Raw genomic sequence first — 21,703 nt, forward strand, 5'->3', positions numbered from 1 at the left:
AATTAGTAAAAATTTTAACTAATTTGAGTCATTCATTCAATTTTTTTGAAATTAGTTAAAATTTACTAATTAAGTAGTAAAAAAATTTTATAATGATTTTTTTACTACTATTTTATAATAATAATTTTTTTTACTAGTAGTAAAATTTAACTAATTTCAAAGAAAAATGTAAGTCACTAATTCAAATTAGTTAAAATTTTTATTAATTCAGAATTAGAGAGTAAAAAATTATTTTAACGAAATATTTTGCTTGAAATACACATAAAAGTGACAAAAAATTGTTTTTGTTAAATTTAAATATATTTTATTGAGTTAAAGAAAAACTATTCTTCTTTTTCTATAAAAATATAAATACATTTAATAAACTAGTAAAACAAATATTTATTTTATTACTAATTATAATTAATGACAATGAAATGAATATTAATATAAAATATTATAATTATTTATAATATAATTATAAATTATATTATATATAAATAAATTAAATATAAACTATTATTAATAAAAATTATTAATTAATATTTAAATAAATATATAAATTATAATTATTTAATTTTTAAAAAAATTTATATTTATGTCTCAATGTTAAAGATATTTTTTTAAACAAAAAATTTCAAAAATATTAAAAAGAAATTTTTAGTTTTTATGTAGTTTTAGTTTTTTTCTTTTGCCAACAACTGAAAATTAAATAGAATTTCGAGCTGGAATATTTATCGTCGTTGGATAATAAAGATCACTGTAGGTATATGAAAAGTTTCTCTTACTGCCCACTCTTACAAATTTACTACTATATTTTATATATAAAAAATATATTTTTATTCAAAAATTATTAAATTAATCTACATTGTCTGCTTATTAAAATTAACTTATGAAATTCTCCATAAAAAAGTGCGCAAATTTTAAATTCAAATTTTGAATCAAACTTTGATTAGATGTCGCCACTGGGCTGAAATAACGAGTTCAAATGAGCGACTATATCTCTTTTTACCGACAGTCGATTAGTTTTCACGAGCAAATTTTGTAATTAATTTTCTTAAAATAAGATTTTTAATAATAAACATATAGATATTTATGAATAAATTATTATTTAATAAACATATATATTTATTTATTTATTTATACTATAAACATACGTATTATATAAATAATGTAGTAAATAAATAATACCGAATAATAATTCTAATTGTAAAAAATAGTAATAATTAATTTTAAATTAATTAATTAAATTATTAATTATTTATCAATAAATATGCTATAAATTCATTAGTAAACGTATTTTTTTATTAAAATAAATTCAAATTTTCGCGCGTGAATACTAATCGACTGTCGGTAAAAAGAGACACAGTCGCTCAATTGAACTCGGAGAATATGAGAAAAACGAAAATTTGGCTCACCTACAAGAGTTAACCAGCCAGCGCGGTCCGTTATCTGGCCTTCTGTCAAAACTTTTATTGAATTATGAGGCCGGAATGGTATTTTTTTAAAAAAAGAATAGAATAATTAAATTTGACAAAATAATGTCATCTCGCGATAAATTGGAAGATGCAGTAGTTAGTGTTTCAATTTGTGTGCGGTAACGTATATGAAGGCAACCTCCAGGAAACAGAGATTATATGAAGTATAATAATGGCCACTGAAGGGGCCATGGTTGCCGATCTACGGGCTGAAATTGAAAGGCTTTACCGTGAGTTGGATCTTGCTTCAACGGAAAAAATACAATCAGCCCAATATGGTCTCGCTCTACTCGAGGAGAAGTCAGCTCTTGAACAAAAGTGCAGTGACCTCGAGTCCCTTTATGAAAATACCAAGCACGAACTCGACATCACACAAGAGGTTAGTTCTACTTTTACATATTTCCTTTATGTACTTTTTTAAAATATTTAATTCTATTTTTGACACATCGTTTTGATTCTAAATGAATTCTTTGTTAATTCATATTTTATTCAAATTTGAAGTATTTATTTTTTTGCTGATAATTATGTTATTGACATTTCCTTTTTTTGGTATTTTTAATTACAATATATATTTGGTTACAGTGGAATATTTTTAAATTTATGTCAAATAAACTTTTTTGTTATCTTTTATTGTGAATTTTGATAAGAATAGTAGAACTATTTCTAAGGCTAATGACATAAGTCGATTCTAATATTTAAATTATCTGCGTGAAAAGACTTAATTACTTTAATTTTTTTGTTCATTTAAATTCAATGTAAGTTGCATTAGCATTCTTGGAAGTAATTTGTCATGTTATTAGTTTGGAAATTCTTTTGGCACGTTGACTTGGCCTCAATTTTTGAGAGAGAAATTTATGTACACTAAAAATTAGATTACACGACGGTATTTTTTTTTTTTTTATTAAATGAATTTTACAGTAAATTTTAATTTACAATAATGTTATTGTCGTTTTTGTATTTATTTTCCAGGCTTTAGCAAAATTCCAGACCACGACCAAGTTAACGACAAAAAGTGGAATAGAACAAGAAGAAAGTCTTCTTCACGAAAGTGCTGCACGTGAAACATCTCTGCAAACAGAAATTATAGAATTAGAAAATGAAGCGAAACAGGTATGGAAAAATATTTAAAAAGTTACGAAAATTACATTCTCTTAAAATAATGTAAATTATAAATAATTATAATTATTGTTTTAAATAAGAAAAATAATTGTTAAAGTACTTATTAATTAAAAATAATAAATTGTTTGGCCGCAGTTGCGACATGAATTGGAGCGCGTGCAAGCAGAGCGAGATCATGCCCTTCAAGAACGTGAGGAAGTGGGCAAGGATCATTTGCAAACGGAGGCTGAACGAAAAACCCTACGCACTGAACTTAGAGAATGTCGATTTCGTGAAACTCGACTTTTACAAGACTACAGTGAATTGGAGGATGAAAATATATCGCTACAAAAACAAGTGTCAGGATTACGTTCGAGTCAAGTTGAATTTGAAGGTGTTAAACATGAAATACGCAGGTTAACCGAGGAGGTTGAACTTCTCAATAGTCAAGTTGAGGAGTTGACAAATTTGAAAAAAATTGCCGAAAAACAAATGGAAGAGGCACTCGAGTCATTGCAAGCCGAAAGAGAAGCGAAATATGCATTAAAAAAAGAACTCGATCAACGTATTAATAGTGAATCAATTTATAATCTCAGTAATCTTGCACTATCAATACGTGGCATTACTGACGATCAAAATCTATGCAGCGATGGCGAGGATGATTCTCCAGTGTTAAGAAGAATTGAGGACGATCTTAAAACACAAGAACCAGGAACATCAGCGGCTGACAAACAAGTTGATCTCTTCTCTGAGATTCATTTGAATGAATTGAAAAAATTGGAGAAACAACTTGAATTAGCCGAAACGGAAAAATCTTTACTCACACAAAATTTACGTGAATCACAATATGCCGTTGAAAAAAGTCAAGGAGAATTACAATCGTTTGTCGCGAGGATCGTTCAATTGGCAGCTCATGTTCAATCTTTACATCATTTACACTCGAAACTACCCGAGCAAAGAGGCGAGGAAACTGCACTTGATAAACTCAATCAGGTTAGTGATTTTTTTTTCCATTTAAATTTGATGAAAGATTTGTTAATAATTTGAAGAAGAAGAATAACTTGAATATTATTTAATAAAATAGGCTATCGTGCAATACCATCAATGGAGTACAATGTCAACTCGGGAAATTGAACAACTGCAAAAGGACTTGGCGGATTTAGAGAAGGGATTAACTGTCTCGGATTCGACGCAACAATTACGAACAGAATTAACGAACTTGAGAAATAAGGTAAGTTTTTCTCATTTAATTTTTGTAAAGTTTTTGTAATTAAATCTGTCATTCAATAATTTTAGAAAGTTAGGGGAAAATTTAAGATAAATATTCTTAAATGAAATAAAATTAGAAAAATTGGAAAAATATAATTTTATCTAATATTCGACAAAAATTATTTTAATACGAAAAAAATCGTTGATTTTAATTTTTACTGAATACATGTATTTTTTTAAATTTAATTAGCAATAAAAAGGATGAGGATTATTCGGTACTGAAGTAAAAAAAAAAGTATTGGTTAAAAAATTGAACCGCGTTATAGAAATGTTGAAACAGAAAAATTATGGCGTTTCAGATCCCCGTGTCAGAGAAGAGCCTTCAAGAAAAGGTCGGAGCTTGTGGCCCCCTTGACGTATTTACCATTCATTTAATAACGACTTGTTTTTCCGCTCCTCTAATGAACTTTATTGATTATGTTAGCTTATCACATTGTCCTAACAGTGTCCTCTTTATTACAAACTGCTTCTGATACTTTAAATATATTATTATTATTATTACTTTAACCGAACGTGACATTTAAAAAAAAAACTGCTGACCAGGGTTGTTTGATTGAAATCAGGATTCATGCTCCATTATTCCTTTACAAATTACAAGCTGACGATTCAACTCCCATTCAATGACAATTATTATTAATCATCAATAATTTCAAAAGAATTTTTTAATGTTTCAAAAACATAATATAATAGTAATAATTTGGTTTTACTAATTTTAGGTATTACCTTTAAATGAAAATCATGATTTTCATCAACCCTGTTACCGTTGCATTCACTAATTTGTGAATTTCTCTTTCCCGACAAATGGATTTGATTACTGTTGAATTGAAAATTTAATTACTTGTTTATAATTAAATGTAATTAAATTTGTTTTAATTTTCAATAATTTCAAATTTAATGTGTTTTTAATTCTAAATTTAATTACAATTAAAAAATTGTTTTATATTTTTTAAATTTTAATTAAATTTTTTCAAATTTTTTTCAAAAATTAATTTCAAATTAAACATTTTTAATTATTTTAAAAATATTTTTAACTTGAAGAATAAATAAAACAAAGAAATTTCAAATCCATGCGTTGGCAATTAAATTGCGAATGATCATCTTTCGAAATATGACGATGAATAGATATCAACAAAAAATTTTAACGGCTGTGCACAATGGCTTTGAGGAAAGAATGTGCTTAAAAATCATTATATTATTTTATTGATGAATTAAATCTCTACACTTCTAACGTAAGCATGATTCGTATTCGCAGAGCCTGTATGCACGACAATATTTGCAATAATATTGATGACATTCAAAAATATACATTTTTTCAAATTTAAGGATCTCTCAAAATCATCGAAATTCCTGTACATATAAATGAAAATCAATTTTTTCATTTTTTTTTCTCTCCAATCATTGAAACTTTTCTCTGTAAATTATTATTTTATTATATAACTTTTTAAATTATTTATTAAAAAAATTATTTTATTTCATAAATTTTTTTATTATTAAATTTTCATTGTTGTAAATGTTAAAAATTAATTTTAGAAATAATTATGCAAAACTGTTAAGAAAAAAAGTTATCTTAAAACCATCTATAATTCTTAAATTAAATGTACTTTCAATCTCTTTTCAAATAGCATGTAAATTCTTATGCTTTTATGCTTTTTTAACTTGAAAAAAATGTAGAATTAGACATTATTAACTAAGCACTTTAATTTAAAATTAAAATTAATAAAAAATAGTTTAAAAAATATTTAAACTTAATATTCCAAAGTTATTTTAAACAATTGTAAAATAAAATTTTTATATCTAGATAAAGATAATTTTTTTAAAATTATTTATATTTTCAGAAAGTTAATTAATTATTTCTTATTGTTATTTTCCTTAATTTATTTACTATTAGAGCTATATTTTTATATTATGGTAAAATAGGTAAATTATTTTCTAATTTTATAGAATTTCATTACTTAATTTGCAATATTTATTTTTATAGATTCGAAACGTTTCAATGAACCTTAAACTCACATCCTTTTTTTTAAATAAGAAATTAAATATTACAGACTAAATCATTATTAATTCCCAAAAATAAAAATGTTAAATAAAAAACTTTTTTGTGCATTTCGATTAAGTGACCCTTCCAATACCAAATTAACTACAATGTTTGTTCACCCGAGATTATTTTTTTTTTCTTTTGTCTATAATTGATCTGTGATTTTTTTTATGATTTTTATTAATTTTTCCTTCTAGCTTCTTGACACCGAACAGCGAAGTATGCTGCTAGAATCGGACGTGAGTATTCTCTCAAAATTAGCGGCAGAAGCTGGAAGTTCTCTTGATTCAGCTCAAAATGATTTACAAAATATGTCCGATGAATTAGCTCAATTATATCATCATGTTTGTACGGTGAATGGTGAGACACCATCGAGAGTTATTTTAGATCATGAAAAAATTGTCCCTGAAAAAGAAGAGGACAACGAGAAAATTGAATGGTGTCGAACACTATTTAAAACAGATATTAAAATTAAAGATCTCGAAAGTCTCAGTAAAGCAAAAGAAATTGCCAAATATATTGAGACTGCAATGGATCAAATAAAACATTTGCGAAGCGCTGTTGAACACACGATAGAACTTTCCAAACTCAAAGGCATGCAAACAACTATGTGCAGTGTTTGTGAAGGTAAATTTTTTTCTTTTAATTTATATATGAAAATAATTAAAAAAAAAAGAAAATTACACCCAGTCTTTATTCAAAATGACTGAAATTATTTTTTAATATAATTTTTATTGTCTACTTTAATTTAAATTTTGATTCAAATCATTACAGCTCTGATTAATATAGTAATTAATTAAACTGTAATTTTGAGTAGTAAATAATAATAGCCTTTGAATTTTCAGCCTCGGTCAATGAAAATAAAGTTGAGGTCTCGGATTTGCAAGAACAAGTTATCAAATTTAAAGCTTTACTTTCGGCCAAACGAGAACAGGTTGCAACGTTGAGAACTGTTCTCAAGTCAAACAAAAACACAGCGGAAGTTGCACTAACCAATTTGAAGAGTAAATATGAAAATGAAAAAAGCTTCGTTAATGAAACGATGCTTAAATTGAGAAATGAACTCAGAGTGCTAAAGGAAAATGCTGCAACATTTTCAAGTAAGTTTTTTTCTCATATTTTTCCATTTGTTTTATTTTTTGCTAAATTATTTTTTTTTCATTCACGCACTGCAGCAGGGTTCGAATTCATTTTTTTCTCAAAACAAAAGTGCAGTTTTTCATTACAAAATAATTTTTATAATTAGCATAAAGAAAGAAAAGCAATTAATTAATTGAATTTTTAAATTAGTTTTCATTTATTGAAGAATATTTTTTAATCTTGTTTTTAGATTTCTATTTTAAAAACCCTGCGCTGCAGTTATATTTTTGACAATTAATAAAAAAAAGCTTAACAATAAATAATTAATAAAATAATTTTTGAGCAAGAATTTATTTTTAATAACAAATAATGAGTAGAACGTTTTCAAAAACAAAATCCAATTATGCAAATTTATTGTTTTGTTTTTCAATTTGTCCTTTTTTTCACAAAATAGTCAGAATTATCAATATGAAAAGCTGTACTAATTTGAGTGTTTTCTCTTCTCTTTCTCCTTTTTTTTCTTCCACTAATACGCACTTAACACACTTGCTAACACGCCTCTTGTAGTATTAATACAAATAGTTCTATTAGTGTGGAGTTGTGCTACTGTGGATCTTACTGCGGATTTGGTGGTTTGCATTCGCAATTCTCGTACTGCCATTTAACAATGCCATAACATTTCCTCAAGAGAGATTTATTATACAAAACAAAACAAGAAAAAAACAATTAATAATTTACTAACAGCCCCTCGTGTGTGCCAAAGCTAGTCATTTTTAGTCGTTAAAACCAGCTCAATTATATATATATGTACAAAAAAGGGTGTTTTCTTAAAAGATATCACACTATGATTTTTTCGTTTTTTTAGTAAGTTGTAATTTTTATAATCATTTTCCAATTTTAATTATAATGTAGAATTTTAATATGAAAAAAACACGGGTTCTCGCACTTTGTTTCACAAAAAGCAATGCATGAAATTTGCAATTTTTATTAATTTTTTTATAAAATAATTTCTCGTATTATTTCTCGTATTATTATAATTGGTTAATAAGTGTAATAAGGAATAAGTGATTCGATATTTCTGAGATTTCTTTCTAATTTAATTTTTACGTGACAATAATTAAAGTCAATTAATTTAATTTTTCTATTTTAACTCAAAAACTTACATTCTCCACTATGTAAATTAATTATTAATTCTTTTATTAAAATATTGATCGATTTTGAAACAAAAAGATAAACAAAAATTGAATTTGATCTCAAATCGTGGAATCGAATTAAATTTGTTTTTTATATTAAAATACGATTTTTTTAAATATAAATATTACAATATTTATAATTCTAAAAAATCCAAAAACTTATTTTTAAATAATTTTTTTTAAATAGAATTAAAAAATATATATTTCTCTACCAAAAAGAAAAAATAAATAATTTGAAACATCGAATCACAGTCGGACCTAAGTAACTAAAAATGAATCCGATGTCCTCTATTTAGAAAAACTTTCGCTTTATCCTTTCTTCGTGTTAAACCCTGCTAACCATACACTTCCCAGGTTTACGTGCAATGTTCGCTGCTCGCTGCGAGGAATACGTGACACAAATCGACGAGCTTCAACGTCAATTAACAGCCGCCGAGGACGATCGCAAAACATTGAATCAACTTTTACGCCTTGCCGTGCAACAAAAGCTCGGTCTCACAATGAAATTAGAAGAATACGAAGTTGATCGTGAATTAAGAAATACACGAAGACACGCGACTGGTGGAAATAGAGGCGGTCGAACACCTCGATTACCACAACAGACGAACCGTCCGCACATGGGCAGAGAGTTCTTCTAGAAAATGGTTAAGATGTGGAGCAAAATATTTTGAGACAAAAGATAAGTTTTTAAAATTACACGACTATTTAATAATATTAATAATAGTTATCGACTATTTCTTATTTATATTTTAAAAAAATACGACTATATTTTATAGTCGATTGAATCGATTGTTTTTATTAATCGAAAAAATCTCGTTTCTGCTCCACGCTGCGGAAATATTTTTACAAAGAAATAAATTCACGCGACGAATAAATGATGACGCCGTCCTCGCTTCGTTTTGAAAATTTCTTTTTTTTTTTAGATTCGTGGAGCGAGACAATTTTAAAAGAAAAAAAAATTTCAAGCGATTTCAAAATATTTTGAATATCGAACGCTTGTCCAAATGAATTTTGCTCCATATCGTAGCAATTGAGTGATGCTCTTCTCCTCATTGCCAGTATCGTTAATTAAAATAAAAAAAAGGAAAAAAAGTCCAAGAATCATATTACGCTTTTCGAATTGACTTCTTGTTGAATAAGAACACGTTAAGAAAAAATAAGTCAATCGACAATGCGATCTACAAAATATTTTTTTTTTTTTTTTGCTCATTTTAAACGAATACGATTTTAGTTGTAGATTAACGACTAAAAAGAAAACAATTCTCAAGAATTTGAAATTTCATTTTTAGATGAAATACAACAGAGATTGTATTATATGGTAGAGACAATAGTAAGTCGCCAAGTTTTTTAGTGCTTATAATCAAATTAGAAAATACGAGTTGCAACTACATTAGAAAATTAATAACGATAGTAAGAATGACTAATGATTTAACAATTTATTTTTTAAAAACTCATCAATTTCCCTCCCTATGATATATATTATATTTAAATCTTTAACTCGTATAGGAGTTTTTTTTCCCTTGTAAAATAAAAAAGTATTTTATTTTACTATCTATAATCAAACCCTTAGTCAAGGGAATTCAATTAGTGATACTAATTAAAGATCATCTTTTTTAAATACGAAATTGCGTAGAAGTTGAATTTTTCTTGATTGGACGGTAACTTAATTCGTCTGTGATTTCACGTATTTTTTTTCGTCTCTCGACTTCTTTTAATTTGCAATTTCTTTTTTAATAGAAATTTTTAACGACTCACGTGCTTTATCTATTCAATTTTAATTTTATTTGGGATGCATTAATATTTTTCCAAAGAAATCTGTTAGTCTACATTTTTAGTAAATCGACTAAATAAAAATTTGACATTAAAAAAATCCAATTCACTGGAAATTTTGACTAATTGATTTTATGGAACATCTATTTATCTCAATTGTTCGATTGTATGAAAAGCATTTGTGTAATTAAAAAAAAATTAATCTCCTAATTTTTATTATATAAAGAAAAGAGAGCCAATTATAAGATTGGCTGTATTATTATAATTGTAATTAATTCGATTTATCAATGCGTCCAAAAAATGGCTTTAAAATGGCAGCTTGTTGAATTTTTAGTATTTATCGTCAATATTGACAAATTATATCATCACTAGTAACAATGTTATTATTTTTTGTTTTCGTTTTTGTGAATGATTTGGCTTATAAACAGTCTACGTCAAAAATTGCATAATAAATTTTCAGCATAATTTAATTTTCAATATAATAAAAAAATATTTTTTATTATCTGTTCACAAAAATGTTTAAATGTATAAAATTTTTTAAAAACTTTTTTTTTAAAACTATATAAAAGAAAAATTGAAATATTTTAAAATTAAAATATTTTCATTTTTCAGTACTTTTATTAATGAAATAAAATTTTGACAGAGACTGTCGCAACACTTTTTAATGATGCGATTTTTTTTTTATCATAAATTCACAATTTTCTGACTGATTTAAAAAGAAATCAAAATTTATTTTATTAAGTTGTTAATTTAAGAATTAGAGAAAGAAATTGTATAAGATGAATTGTGAATTTTTTTAAGTTTTCTTTTTGAAAGATATGAATTTATTTTGTTGATATAAATAAAATAAATTCCTTATCATATATATATAGGATCATTTTTGATCGATATTTAATTGTAATAGTTTTTCAATATTATTATGAAAATGTATATCAATTTTAAATGTTGTTACTTTCGCATATATACGTGAGACGCTGATTTTTTTATTTTTAAAACACTACATTGTTTGTCATTGTCAATTTGACTTTTGTTATATTAACGATAATTATTATATTGTACATTGGCATTATGAGCGATTAATTTTAAAATGCTGACAATGAAACGAAAAAAAAAATTACGATCTATTTGTATGTAGACAAGTTTCATATATATATATCTACGGTTTAAAAATATTATTTTACTGATTGTTTTTCTCTAATATTTATATATATATATAGATACATATTTTAGATTTATATTTATACAAGATGATTTTTTTTAACAAGTCATAACAAATGTCCGCCTGTTGTATTGTTAGCGAAAATTAAGTATTTGGTTCTTTTTTCATTTCTGAATAAAAGACACTGCTATTTTATTTTTTGAGTTTGTTTATTTATATTTTCATTTCATTAATGACGGAATATTATTTTGGTTTTCATTTTTCAATTTTTAATTTAATTTTATTCTTTTTTATTTATCAATAATTTAATTTAAAACAAATTTTTATTTCGTTATTTCATTTTCTTTATAAAATATTATAATAGCAACGAAATGAAAACTGAAAAATTTTTTTAAATAAAAAAACAACTTTTCTACTATGCTACTGTTAAAATTGTTTATTGTATGAGATTTAACGCTTTTTGTATAACTTGAATACGAGTGAAGTCAGTTTTTGTCCATAAACCGAGCCAGCCTCAGATCACCGTCCCTTCCCTTTCTTTCACACCACCGTTAGGAATTATTTTACCGATTTTTTTTTTGTTTTTGTTTTTCCTTGCCGTCCGCGCGTCGCTCAATTTCCCTCGATATGACGTTCTTTATCGAAAGATTATTATTGGAAAATGGTCCACACGAGGAAATAACTCTCAACACTAAGCTATTTTTAGATTGTTGATAAATTGTTAAGATTTACTAAAATAAAGAAAAAAAAAAAACTCCATCCTTGATAAGAGACTGAATTTATTTTATTCTCACCGATAAAAAATGTTACTGATTATGTCTTATGAGAATCTTTAACTTGAAAAATTTCTTTTTTCTCGAATAGAAAAACAAAAACAGAAAAGTTTTTTGATGTTTTAAAGAATATGAATTTCAAAAAAGTATTTTTCACTCTCCTTCTTACTCTCTTTCTATCATACTTTATTTTCATTTTAGATTTAAAGATTTTTAAAGTTCAAATGCGTTTCCAGTCTGACGTACCGGGAATTTGATTGCTTTGAAATCCTTTCAACTTTTTTTTTCCATATTCTCACTTTGTCTTATTTACCCCGAGTCCTTTCGAGTGCTTTGAACTTGTTTTCGTTACGAATTTAATTTACACAGTTTATATATGAAATATGTTTTTATGACTTTTACTTATATATATGTAAAATGTTGATATATTTCTCATTTAATTAAATAATTGAGAAAAAAATTTATTTCAATTATTTAATTATATATAATTTGGAAAAAAAAATTCCAAATGAAATTTGAAAGAAATTTTAAACAAATTCATATTTGTTTTTTTTCGAATTTAAAAACTTGTCCAAATTGTTAAAATTTATTAAAATTTAAATAAATCAGTGTAATAATACATTGAATTAATATTTAGAAATGATACCTATTATTTTTAATTATAATTAATTATAATAATTTATTACAATAAAAATTTTTAATATAATATTTTTATTGATTAATAACATAAAATTCGGCATAAGTTTAAAGATAAATCAGAAGGAAATAAGAAAATAAATTACATTTGTAAAAGTAAGAAAAAATGTTTGTTATATAAATAAATAAATCTCTACTTACGTGCCATATATGAAAATCCTAGAGGAAAAAAAAAAAATAAAAAAAATTTACTCTCGCCTTATTTGAATTACAATTGCGTCCCTTTAGGTACCTATATACAAATCCTTACGGTGGTGTGTGTGAGTTTTCTGTAACAATAATAATATAGAAAGATATCATTATCTAGTATTATAAATAGTAATATATATATATAAATATATAAATAAAATATACATATTATACATAAATACATATATATCTTGTAAAATTATTTATTAAGCAAAATTGTAACAGAATTTGAATTATTTATTGGGAGTATTGATGAATAATTATAGGAATATATTAAATGTATCATATAAATTTTTTTCGATGATGAATGAATATGTTTGCACTTTTAGGGTCCATGTCGTGCGCTCTATTGTTATATAAAATTACATTAAAACTCAAATATTGTAATATTTCTAAGCGAATGAGGAAAAAAATTGTTATTTATACAAGATTATCTTAAATATTTCGTAAATTCTTTCCTGACTCTTTTAAAGGTATTTAATATTCATGTATTATTATAATTATAATTAATTAATTATAATTAATTAATTATAATTAATTAATTATAATTAATTAATTATAATTAAAATAACAATACCGATAATGATAATATCTTTGCAATAATAATAAATTATATTAAAGTTATTTATTTTTAATAAAATTAAATAAAAAAAATATAAATTAGGTAATAATTTAACAAAAAAGAAATCAATTATGACTTTTAATTGGAAATATTTTCAAATATCATAATTCTGATTTGAATTATAAATTTTGATTAATTAGTAATGAACTTTGTAATAATTTAATGAATCAATTTTCCATATTATTTCGGAGCTTGTAACTAATTAATTACCTTAAATCATAATTTAATTGAAAATTAAAAAAAAATTTATTGAACCATTTAATTAAAAATTGATTAACTTTATTTTATTAGATAAAAATGATAAAAAATAATAAATAATAATTTAAAATATATAAATACAATAATTTTATTAAAAACTAAATAATTTTATCAAAAAATTAAATAATTTAAAAATTGTCTAAATCATAAAAAAACTGGATGAATATAGAGCTCAATTAATTTTATTTAAGAAAATCTTGTAAGCTATTTCGTATTGATTTTTTTTTAATAAATATCGTAAGTCATGGACTATAATAATAAATTAATTAACTAATAACAATTAGGCAATTTTAATGTTTACACACTGTTGCACACTCTATATAGTTATTATTGTTCTTGAAATGATTTTCTTGTTCTTACATTTCATAATGGACTCGATTATATGTAAATAATGTAAATGCACTTTTAGAGTTGCTTCCTGGCAGAAGAGAATCCCATTAGTGTTTTTAGAAAAAAGCATAAAATAATATACAATTTTTATTATAACGACCAATCCTTTTCATTATAATGTATGTGAAATAAGATTCACACACCATTATTCAATACATATATAAATATTAAACTAGGGGAAAATTTGAATTTTTGCAAAAAAATACCAGTGGGATATTCTCGTATTTAAAATAATAATAATAGTAATAATAATAGTAGTCATTTTATAAAACTTGAGGTAGAATGATTGCCCATAAATTTAATAATATATTTAATCGAGTGTGATGTGTGCATTATGCAAAACTGAAATATATTTGATAAGTGCGCTTTTTTGACAGTTTTTTGATAATTAAAAAAAACACATTTCTTTTCTTTATCTTTGAAGCAACGATTTAAAAAAAATTGTCCAAAGTAGATTGTGAACTAACATCATCATACGTATATTTAGATTGTAATTTTATTTAAAGTAATAAATTTAATAAGTTTTTTTGATTCTTTTTTTTAAATAGACACGCGGGAGAATGAAAAAGAATATAGAGTTTAAAAAAACATTTCTTTCACTTTTGATTAATTTAAGAAATTTTTTTTTTCAGAGTTATTTTTATTTCAATGATTTCAAACTTTTTTAAATAATTGTTTTATTTTTCAAAATAAATAATTTTTAATCTATATTTTTTTACTGGTCGAATTATGTCTACGTGTCTATTATAATGATGGAAACTTTAATTTGATTACATTTGAATGATATTTGAAAGTTGAGATTAACAAAAAAAAAGAGTACATAAATATGCATTAATTGCATTGGGAAACCGTTTTGTAATATAAATTTAAAAATATCAATAATCATTTGTAACACAAAAATGTTTATTTCTCTTTTATCCCCCTTCCAATATTATTTTTACTGAAAATTAATAATTACTTTTTTTTATATTTATTCATAAAACGCATAATTTATATTTTCATTAATTTATTAAATTAATTAGGTTAATTAATTAAATAGAATTAAATTTTTATAGCTCAATATCAATTTTCAATCTATTAATAATAATAATTTTATATGAAATAAATATTTAAATAAATATATCGAAAAATCGTTTTCAAAATTGGACTTTTTAGCTACATTTTCTTTCTTTTTCGGACGTAAAAAAATATTAGGCGTGACTAATTAATTAGCAATTTGACTTTTATGAAAATATAATAAATATTTAGAAATTATTTTCTTTCGTTTAAAAAATAATAATAATAGTTTATAATTAAAATTTGAAATTTTAAAAATTATTTTTTTAATTTCTTAACGATGGCCTTGGAAAAGGCCAAGAGCTTTGACTTTCTGAGTTATTTTTTATTTTTTGTTAGCCCCGGTCGAATGTTTCATGATATTGGAATGCCATAAATATATACGCACACACTTACGCACACTAGCGTGAATGTATTTAACGTTCCTATACCTCTTCTCCAATGATCCTCGCGGTCATGCCGCAATAATAACTCTGGAATTAATTACGCTTCTGACTCGTCGAGGAATTCTTTGCCATTTTGGATCACAGCCAAAAGGCAACACACACATTTTAATACAAAATTCACTATACAATTTTATATATTATACATTTCGAAAATATTTGGCCAAATATAACTTTTCTTTTTAACTAGAGGGTATCCCCTGACTTTTTTTTTCATTTTTTTACCGTATATATACGAATTAGTCAAAATGTTAAAAAAAAAATTTTTGCGTTCAATTAATCAAATTGTGTATATGGTAAAATAAATATAACAATAATTATTAATTAAATTATAATTATAGAATTAATTAATATTATATTCATAATAATTAATTATTTTTATGTTAATAAGTAAAAAAAAATTGGAAATAAAACATTATTGTCTATTTCATGATTGATTTATTTACAATTAGAGAAACACTTTATTGATTGATTTGAAGGAATGTAATTAAATGATACAATAGAGACAATAGATTGGATTTTCGACAGTAATCATTTGCTATCACACATATATAGATAGATATAGTAAAATACAAGGTAAAAGCGAATGATCTGGAACCTGGCGGTCTGACCGAAATTCTCTATAACTACTGTGAACATCTGACCAGTAGTTAATTCCAAGTTTAGTAGGACAATAAATTTTTCTACTTCATTTTATAGAAAATAATTGAATTTAATTAGAAATAATTTTAGAGTTTCTAAATTCCCACCCATTTGATCGGTATAAAATTTCTCAACTCAATATATAATTCGAGAAATGATTTTATTGTGTAATTTTTGCGAATATACATAGTGCATCATCCGGAAGAAATAGGTGTGCTATATATTCGAAAAGAATTGTTGTTTTTATTTTGGGCTTCTCGGTTCGAAGCCCCCGCGATAGTTTATCTATGTATGTGTCTGTGCGTTCAGTTGCATGAATTCTCTCTCACAGTCGATGGACCTGACCCAATTGGAACGTTGACGAATCCGTTCGAGAGGGCATTCTATTAAGTTCTGAGAGGTGACATGCCTGACGGTTCACGTCGGGCAAGGTTAGCAGGTGACCCTCAAAATTATAAATAACTATGAAACATCTTTTCTCTCATTGCAAACGTGTAACGCGCCTTCTCTTTTGGGATATGCTGCGCGCAACTCCGCGCATCAGATTATTCCACCTCAACCGGAACTATATTATTTCTTCTTCTCCTCCTTCTTCTTCTTCTTCTTCGTTGTTGTTGTTGTCGTATATATATACACGACACAAAATAGAATTTAACGAGCAAAGTTTAAACTATTTTGACACTACTTTGAATCTACTTTAAACCTTTCTTAAATCTACATTGAACCTACTTTTGAGCCTATGTTGGATAAATCTATTTTTAAAATATATTAGACCCGAATTAATACTACATTGAACCTACATTAAACCTACTTTGATCCTACATTAATCCTACTTTGAACATACATTAATCCTACTTAGTCCTACATTGAGTCTAGATTGAACCTACATTAATTCTAATTTAACATTAATTGAACCGATTCTAAATCTGCATTAAGACTACTTTAATAATTCATTGGACCGAAATTAGTGCTACATTGAACCTGCATTGAGCCTACTTTGAACTTACATTAATTCTACTTTGCAGAAATGGAATTATAAAAATTTGCTCTGAAATGTTTCTATGGAATATTTTTTTGAACAGCAAAATGGAAATTCTGTCAAATGTGATTTAAGTGATTTAAGAATTTATTCATAGTAAATGCAAATTCGCGTGTAAATAGAAGTTGAAACTAATATACTGAAGATTCAGGGAAATGGAAATCGTTTAAAAAAAAATTCATCTGAGTAGAAATTTTGTGGTTTACAGTGGATGAATTTAAAAAAAAAATGCTACCAAATTTTTTAATATAAATGAGTGGGTTCACGTTAACATCATTTATATTTAGAGTTTTTTTTTTGAAGTCATTTTCTAGAATTCTGAAATGATCCACTGTAAACAACTGATCCACTGTTGTCCACTCTCCCCTATATATCAAAAAGAGATTTAAAGATTTTATATTCTTTCCTTTTGAAAATAAATTTCCATATTCTTTATAAAAGTTCAAAGTTGACCTGTTTATATTCGCAAGGCAACTTTTACACAATTTCCTTCATTTTGTGTTCTCAAGACTTATATATATAAACAGACATCCAATTTGTAATAACTGCGTGCGGAGAAAACAATCTTTTCTCAGACACGTTGGAAAGAAAATTAAAATCCTGAAACTTTCCTCCAGGGAAACTTTTGGGAAGTTCATTTTATATTTAAAATCGAAGAAACGATCTTAATTTAACGCGAGAGAGAAAGAGTGGTTAATGTTCATCTCGAAGTAAAATACTATCACAATATTATATATATATTTTAAAAACTATTTTAATTTTGATTTTATTAACAATTTTTTTTCCTTTTTCCTTAGAAATCGAAATTCGAACCATAAAATAAATTATTTTCTTTAAAAATTTTACCTGTAAAAAAATTTATTTAATTCAAATTTTGCAACACATATCAACAATGAGAATCTTTAAAAAAAAAAAAAAATCGCGTGTGACATCTTTGAATTGTAGGTCACATCTTGCGAGTTCTTTATAGAAAAGGGTCACTCGGTTAATGGAGCAATTGACGTCCAAACATAAACAACTTTTTTTTTGAAAAGATATTCAGAAATGAAGGGTTGAAATGAATTTCAGGTCAATCTCAAATCACAAGGGAGAAGAAAATAATAACACTTAAACTTCGTTATCCATATCTTTGACTTTGACTTCGACATCGACCTGGAATATTAATTTACCTTTGATCTATATACTGATGTGTGAACCTTTATATATCAATTGCGTTTGCAAAAGGTCTTTTCTTCATTTATTTCAATTGTCAATTTTTTAAAAATAAAAATAAAAAATTTATTCTGCAACTAGAATTAGGTATACCAGAAAGACTATATATATGTTATATTCATTAGACAAAAGAGACAATGTCACTGCGCACACACTGCATACCAAGTATATTTTAATCTTGTTTTTATTACATCCGCCAAACATATTCTAAAACAGATGAGAATCTATTCTACCCTGCTCAGGTCCCAGAAAGACAATAGTACAAATTTTAACGAATATATTTTAACTGCCAAAAATGCTGCAAAGTAATAGTTATCACATAATTTGAATATTATTTTCAAAATCTTTATAAATTATTTAGAAAAAAAAAAAAATTTAATTAACAATTTATTTAAAAAAATTTTAAATGAAAATTTGTTTAAACTTAAATATATTTTTTTAAAATTGTAAATAACTTTTTCTGTTAAAAATTTATTGTAACTTTCTTTCGGCTTTTCTCGAAAATGTTATACAATATATTGAATGCAAAACAAAAAAAAATTGTTTCCCTATAGTTTTCGCTTGAATCGCACCGAGTCGAAAGGAGAAGTTGTAACAATTTCGATTTAAATTCTTGTTCGAATATATAATCCATTGAATTTTTCTGGAATAAAAATTGAAGAAATCTGTGAAACGACTTCAATTGTATATGTGACTTTGAATTTTCGAGAAACGTACAATAGATGTATAGAACATATACATATATGTATATAGAAATGCCTGTGATCTGAAAGTGATCGTCTGACCAAAAATATTTGTATCTACTGTGAAACACTTGAGCATTGATGGAAAATATTTTTCTCAATTTCTTTTCTAATTTACCAAAACATTTTTTGTTTATTTTTTAGTGTTCTCAGAAAATTTTTTTTTATTATTACCAATGGCTGAAAAAAATGTTATTTTAAAGAATTTTAAATTAATTTTTAAAATACGGCAAAATTATTTATTTTTAAATAATGATTTTAGACCGTATTAATTATATTAAAAAATATCAATAAATTAAATTTTTACTTTCGAAAATTAATATTTTAAATACTGTAAACTAAAAATGAAGTTGTTAGTTGAAAAGCATGCGTGGTCCCGTGACTAGAGTTCTGGACTTGCGAGAAAAAAAACCAGGGTTCGATTCCTTCCAAAGGTGAGATTTTTTCAAACAAAATTACTTCAACATACAAAAAATAGAAATTACAGCTGTAATATTTCCCCCAAAAAATAATTTCCAGATATAAAAAAATATACGTTACGTGAAAGAAAAAGGGTCATCGGACCTTAACCTCAACGGCAAGAAACTAAAAAAAAAGAAGAACAGAAAATGTCTGATGCTATATAGAAAAACTATATATATATGTATATACAGGTATAAAAAAAAGTGAAATGCGAGAGAAGAAGATTTGACAGTGCAGAGCAAGTTGCCGAGTGTCCTCGGAATCTGCGGCCACGCCCTCGGCAAGGAGCGACGGCGACGTCGACGCCGACGCCGTTCGAGTACCTCTTTCTCTCTCTCTTTTTCACTACCTCTTTCCGTCTCGCTCCCACATTTCCACTCTTGCCCCCCCTACCACCACCCACAGCATCCTCAGCGATTCCAAAACCAACACTCGTCAACGACTCGAATGAAACCAGTGTCCCTCCGATCGTCAACGTTACACTATATATCCGTTGTCGTCGTCGTCGTCGTCGTCGACGGTTTAAAACCGCGACGACGTTTATATTCATTTCCCGGTTTGTCGACGTCGCGCACTGTTTTATTATTTTCTTGTGCGATTTAATAAATTCGTGACTCATTTTGCAAAATTAAAAAAAAAAATTAAATTTACTTTCTACCATTTCAAGTTTCGCGCCATTATCCCTTTTCCAAGATTGTCAACCTGTACCTTTCAACCCACCCCCCCAACCCTTTTTCTGATCCCCGCCATATATCATTCGCCCGGCAGCCGTTGTTTTCGTGACAATTTTACAACGATTTGCCGGTATTTTGTGAAAATTTTTTGTTACTCCCTCTTTCTCAACAGCGAATGTTAATAGCCCCCCCCCCAAATTGTTTTTTCAGTGCGTGGTCCTTATGGCAAAATTGTGTTGGTGATTATTACTTAATTTGATTCACCTTCACCACGGTATGTGAAACTAATTTTTTAATTTTTCGCATGAATAATTTTTTTTTATGTCTATTGATTTTGTAATTAAAAAAAGTTAATAATTAATTTTAAAAATTAATTCATAGCTAGAAACATTGTTGCATTAATATTGATTTATTAATTAAAATTTAACAGTATTACATACAAGAATATGCTTTTGAACCAGATGGACCATTTTCTTTTAAACGGGACATTTAGAAAAATTTTTGTAATTTTTTATTAATTTATTTTTTCATTAAAATAAAATTGTTTTACAATATGTTTGAATCAAATGCAATATTATCTTTTGTATAGGATTTTTTTTTGTTATTTGAAATACAATTTGCTTAATCAGAATAAATATTTACATTCAGAGAAAACTTTTTAGTTGCGTTTATTTGGGACATATAAAACTTATTTGATTCAAATAAAAATAAATTTGTTTTAAACCCTAATAACTTTTTATTTGTTTTAAATAAAAGAAAAAATTATTTATCACCTATAAATTTTGTTTAACGCAAATAAAATTTGAATTTAAGCAAAATTAAATTTAATTGCAATGAAAAAAATATTAATAAAAAAGATATTTACTTATTTAAAAATAGTATATTTGGTTCAAACGTAACTTTCGACTGATTTTGTACATCCAGGTTGTCTTTTCGGAAAATTTGATATTAAAGTTAAAAAATTAATATTATTTATCCAACTATTAATTTTTTTAATTTTTTTTTATTGAAACACAGTTTAGAACTGTGTAATTTTCTTCTAGCACAATAATTTCTGTGTTTTTTTATAACAAAAAAAGTACTTCCATTTTTTTTTTTTTTTTGACTCACTTAAAAATAAAGGAACTTAATTTCGTTCAAGTACATTAAACTTTCTGTTTAAATCACTTTTATTCGTTAAAAAAAATGCTATTTGAAATTAAAAATTAAATAATAAAATTTAAGTAAAAATATTATTTTCAGAAAAATCAAGATTTAAAAAAAAATATTTTCCTCATAAATTATTAAATTTATTTTTAAAATTTATTTACTTTGAAAAATGAAATATTGTAATGAAAAATTCAATCTCTATTTTATGTGGATTTGAATTTTTCCAAGCAATTTTTTTTCAAAAACCACTTTATGTTTTTTTAAGAAAACAAAATAATCATTATAAAATCACAC

General features: G+C 25.4%; 2 protein-coding genes and 1 long non-coding RNA gene across 4 annotated transcripts in view; 2 read left to right on the forward strand and 1 right to left on the reverse strand.

The window, feature by feature from the left end:
- The first annotated feature begins 1,388 nt into the window (after positions 1 to 1,388).
- Positions 1,389 to 8,898, forward strand: LOC127283375 (protein bicaudal D). Its single transcript, XM_051308202.1, has 7 exons — positions 1,389 to 1,836; positions 2,427 to 2,567; positions 2,712 to 3,548; positions 3,640 to 3,786; positions 6,057 to 6,486; positions 6,705 to 6,959; positions 8,487 to 8,898. The coding sequence occupies exons 1-7, from the start codon at positions 1,630 to 1,632 to the stop codon at positions 8,768 to 8,770; spliced, it is 2,301 nt and encodes a 766-aa protein (XP_051164159.1). The 5' UTR covers positions 1,389 to 1,629; the 3' UTR covers positions 8,771 to 8,898.
- A 909-nt stretch (positions 8,899 to 9,807) lies between these two features.
- On the reverse strand, positions 9,808 to 15,507 carry LOC127283382 (uncharacterized). 2 transcript variants are annotated; one of them, XR_007843346.1, is made up of 2 exons: positions 15,434 to 15,507; positions 9,808 to 12,799 (listed from the first exon to the last, which is right to left on the reverse strand). It is a non-coding gene; the product is annotated as an uncharacterized LOC127283382 (long non-coding RNA). The 2 variants fall into 2 exon arrangements; XR_007843347.1 differs by having other exon boundaries at positions 15,442 to 15,493.
- A 4,522-nt stretch (positions 15,508 to 20,029) lies between these two features.
- The window catches only part of LOC127283376 (receptor-type tyrosine-protein phosphatase kappa), a 61,055-nt gene continuing 59,381 nt past the window's right edge, over positions 20,030 to 21,703 (forward strand). Inside the window, exon 1 of the mRNA XM_051308203.1 lies at positions 20,030 to 20,534. The gene's annotated coding sequence lies outside the window, so the exon portion shown is untranslated. The remainder of the gene's footprint in view (positions 20,535 to 21,703) is intronic.

Source organism: Leptopilina boulardi, unplaced genomic scaffold (genome assembly GCF_019393585.1).
Source record: "Leptopilina boulardi isolate dan_hultmark-lab unplaced genomic scaffold, ZJU_Lbou_2.1 LbouV2_31, whole genome shotgun sequence".
NCBI classification, from domain to species: Eukaryota; Metazoa; Arthropoda; class Insecta; order Hymenoptera; family Figitidae; genus Leptopilina; species Leptopilina boulardi.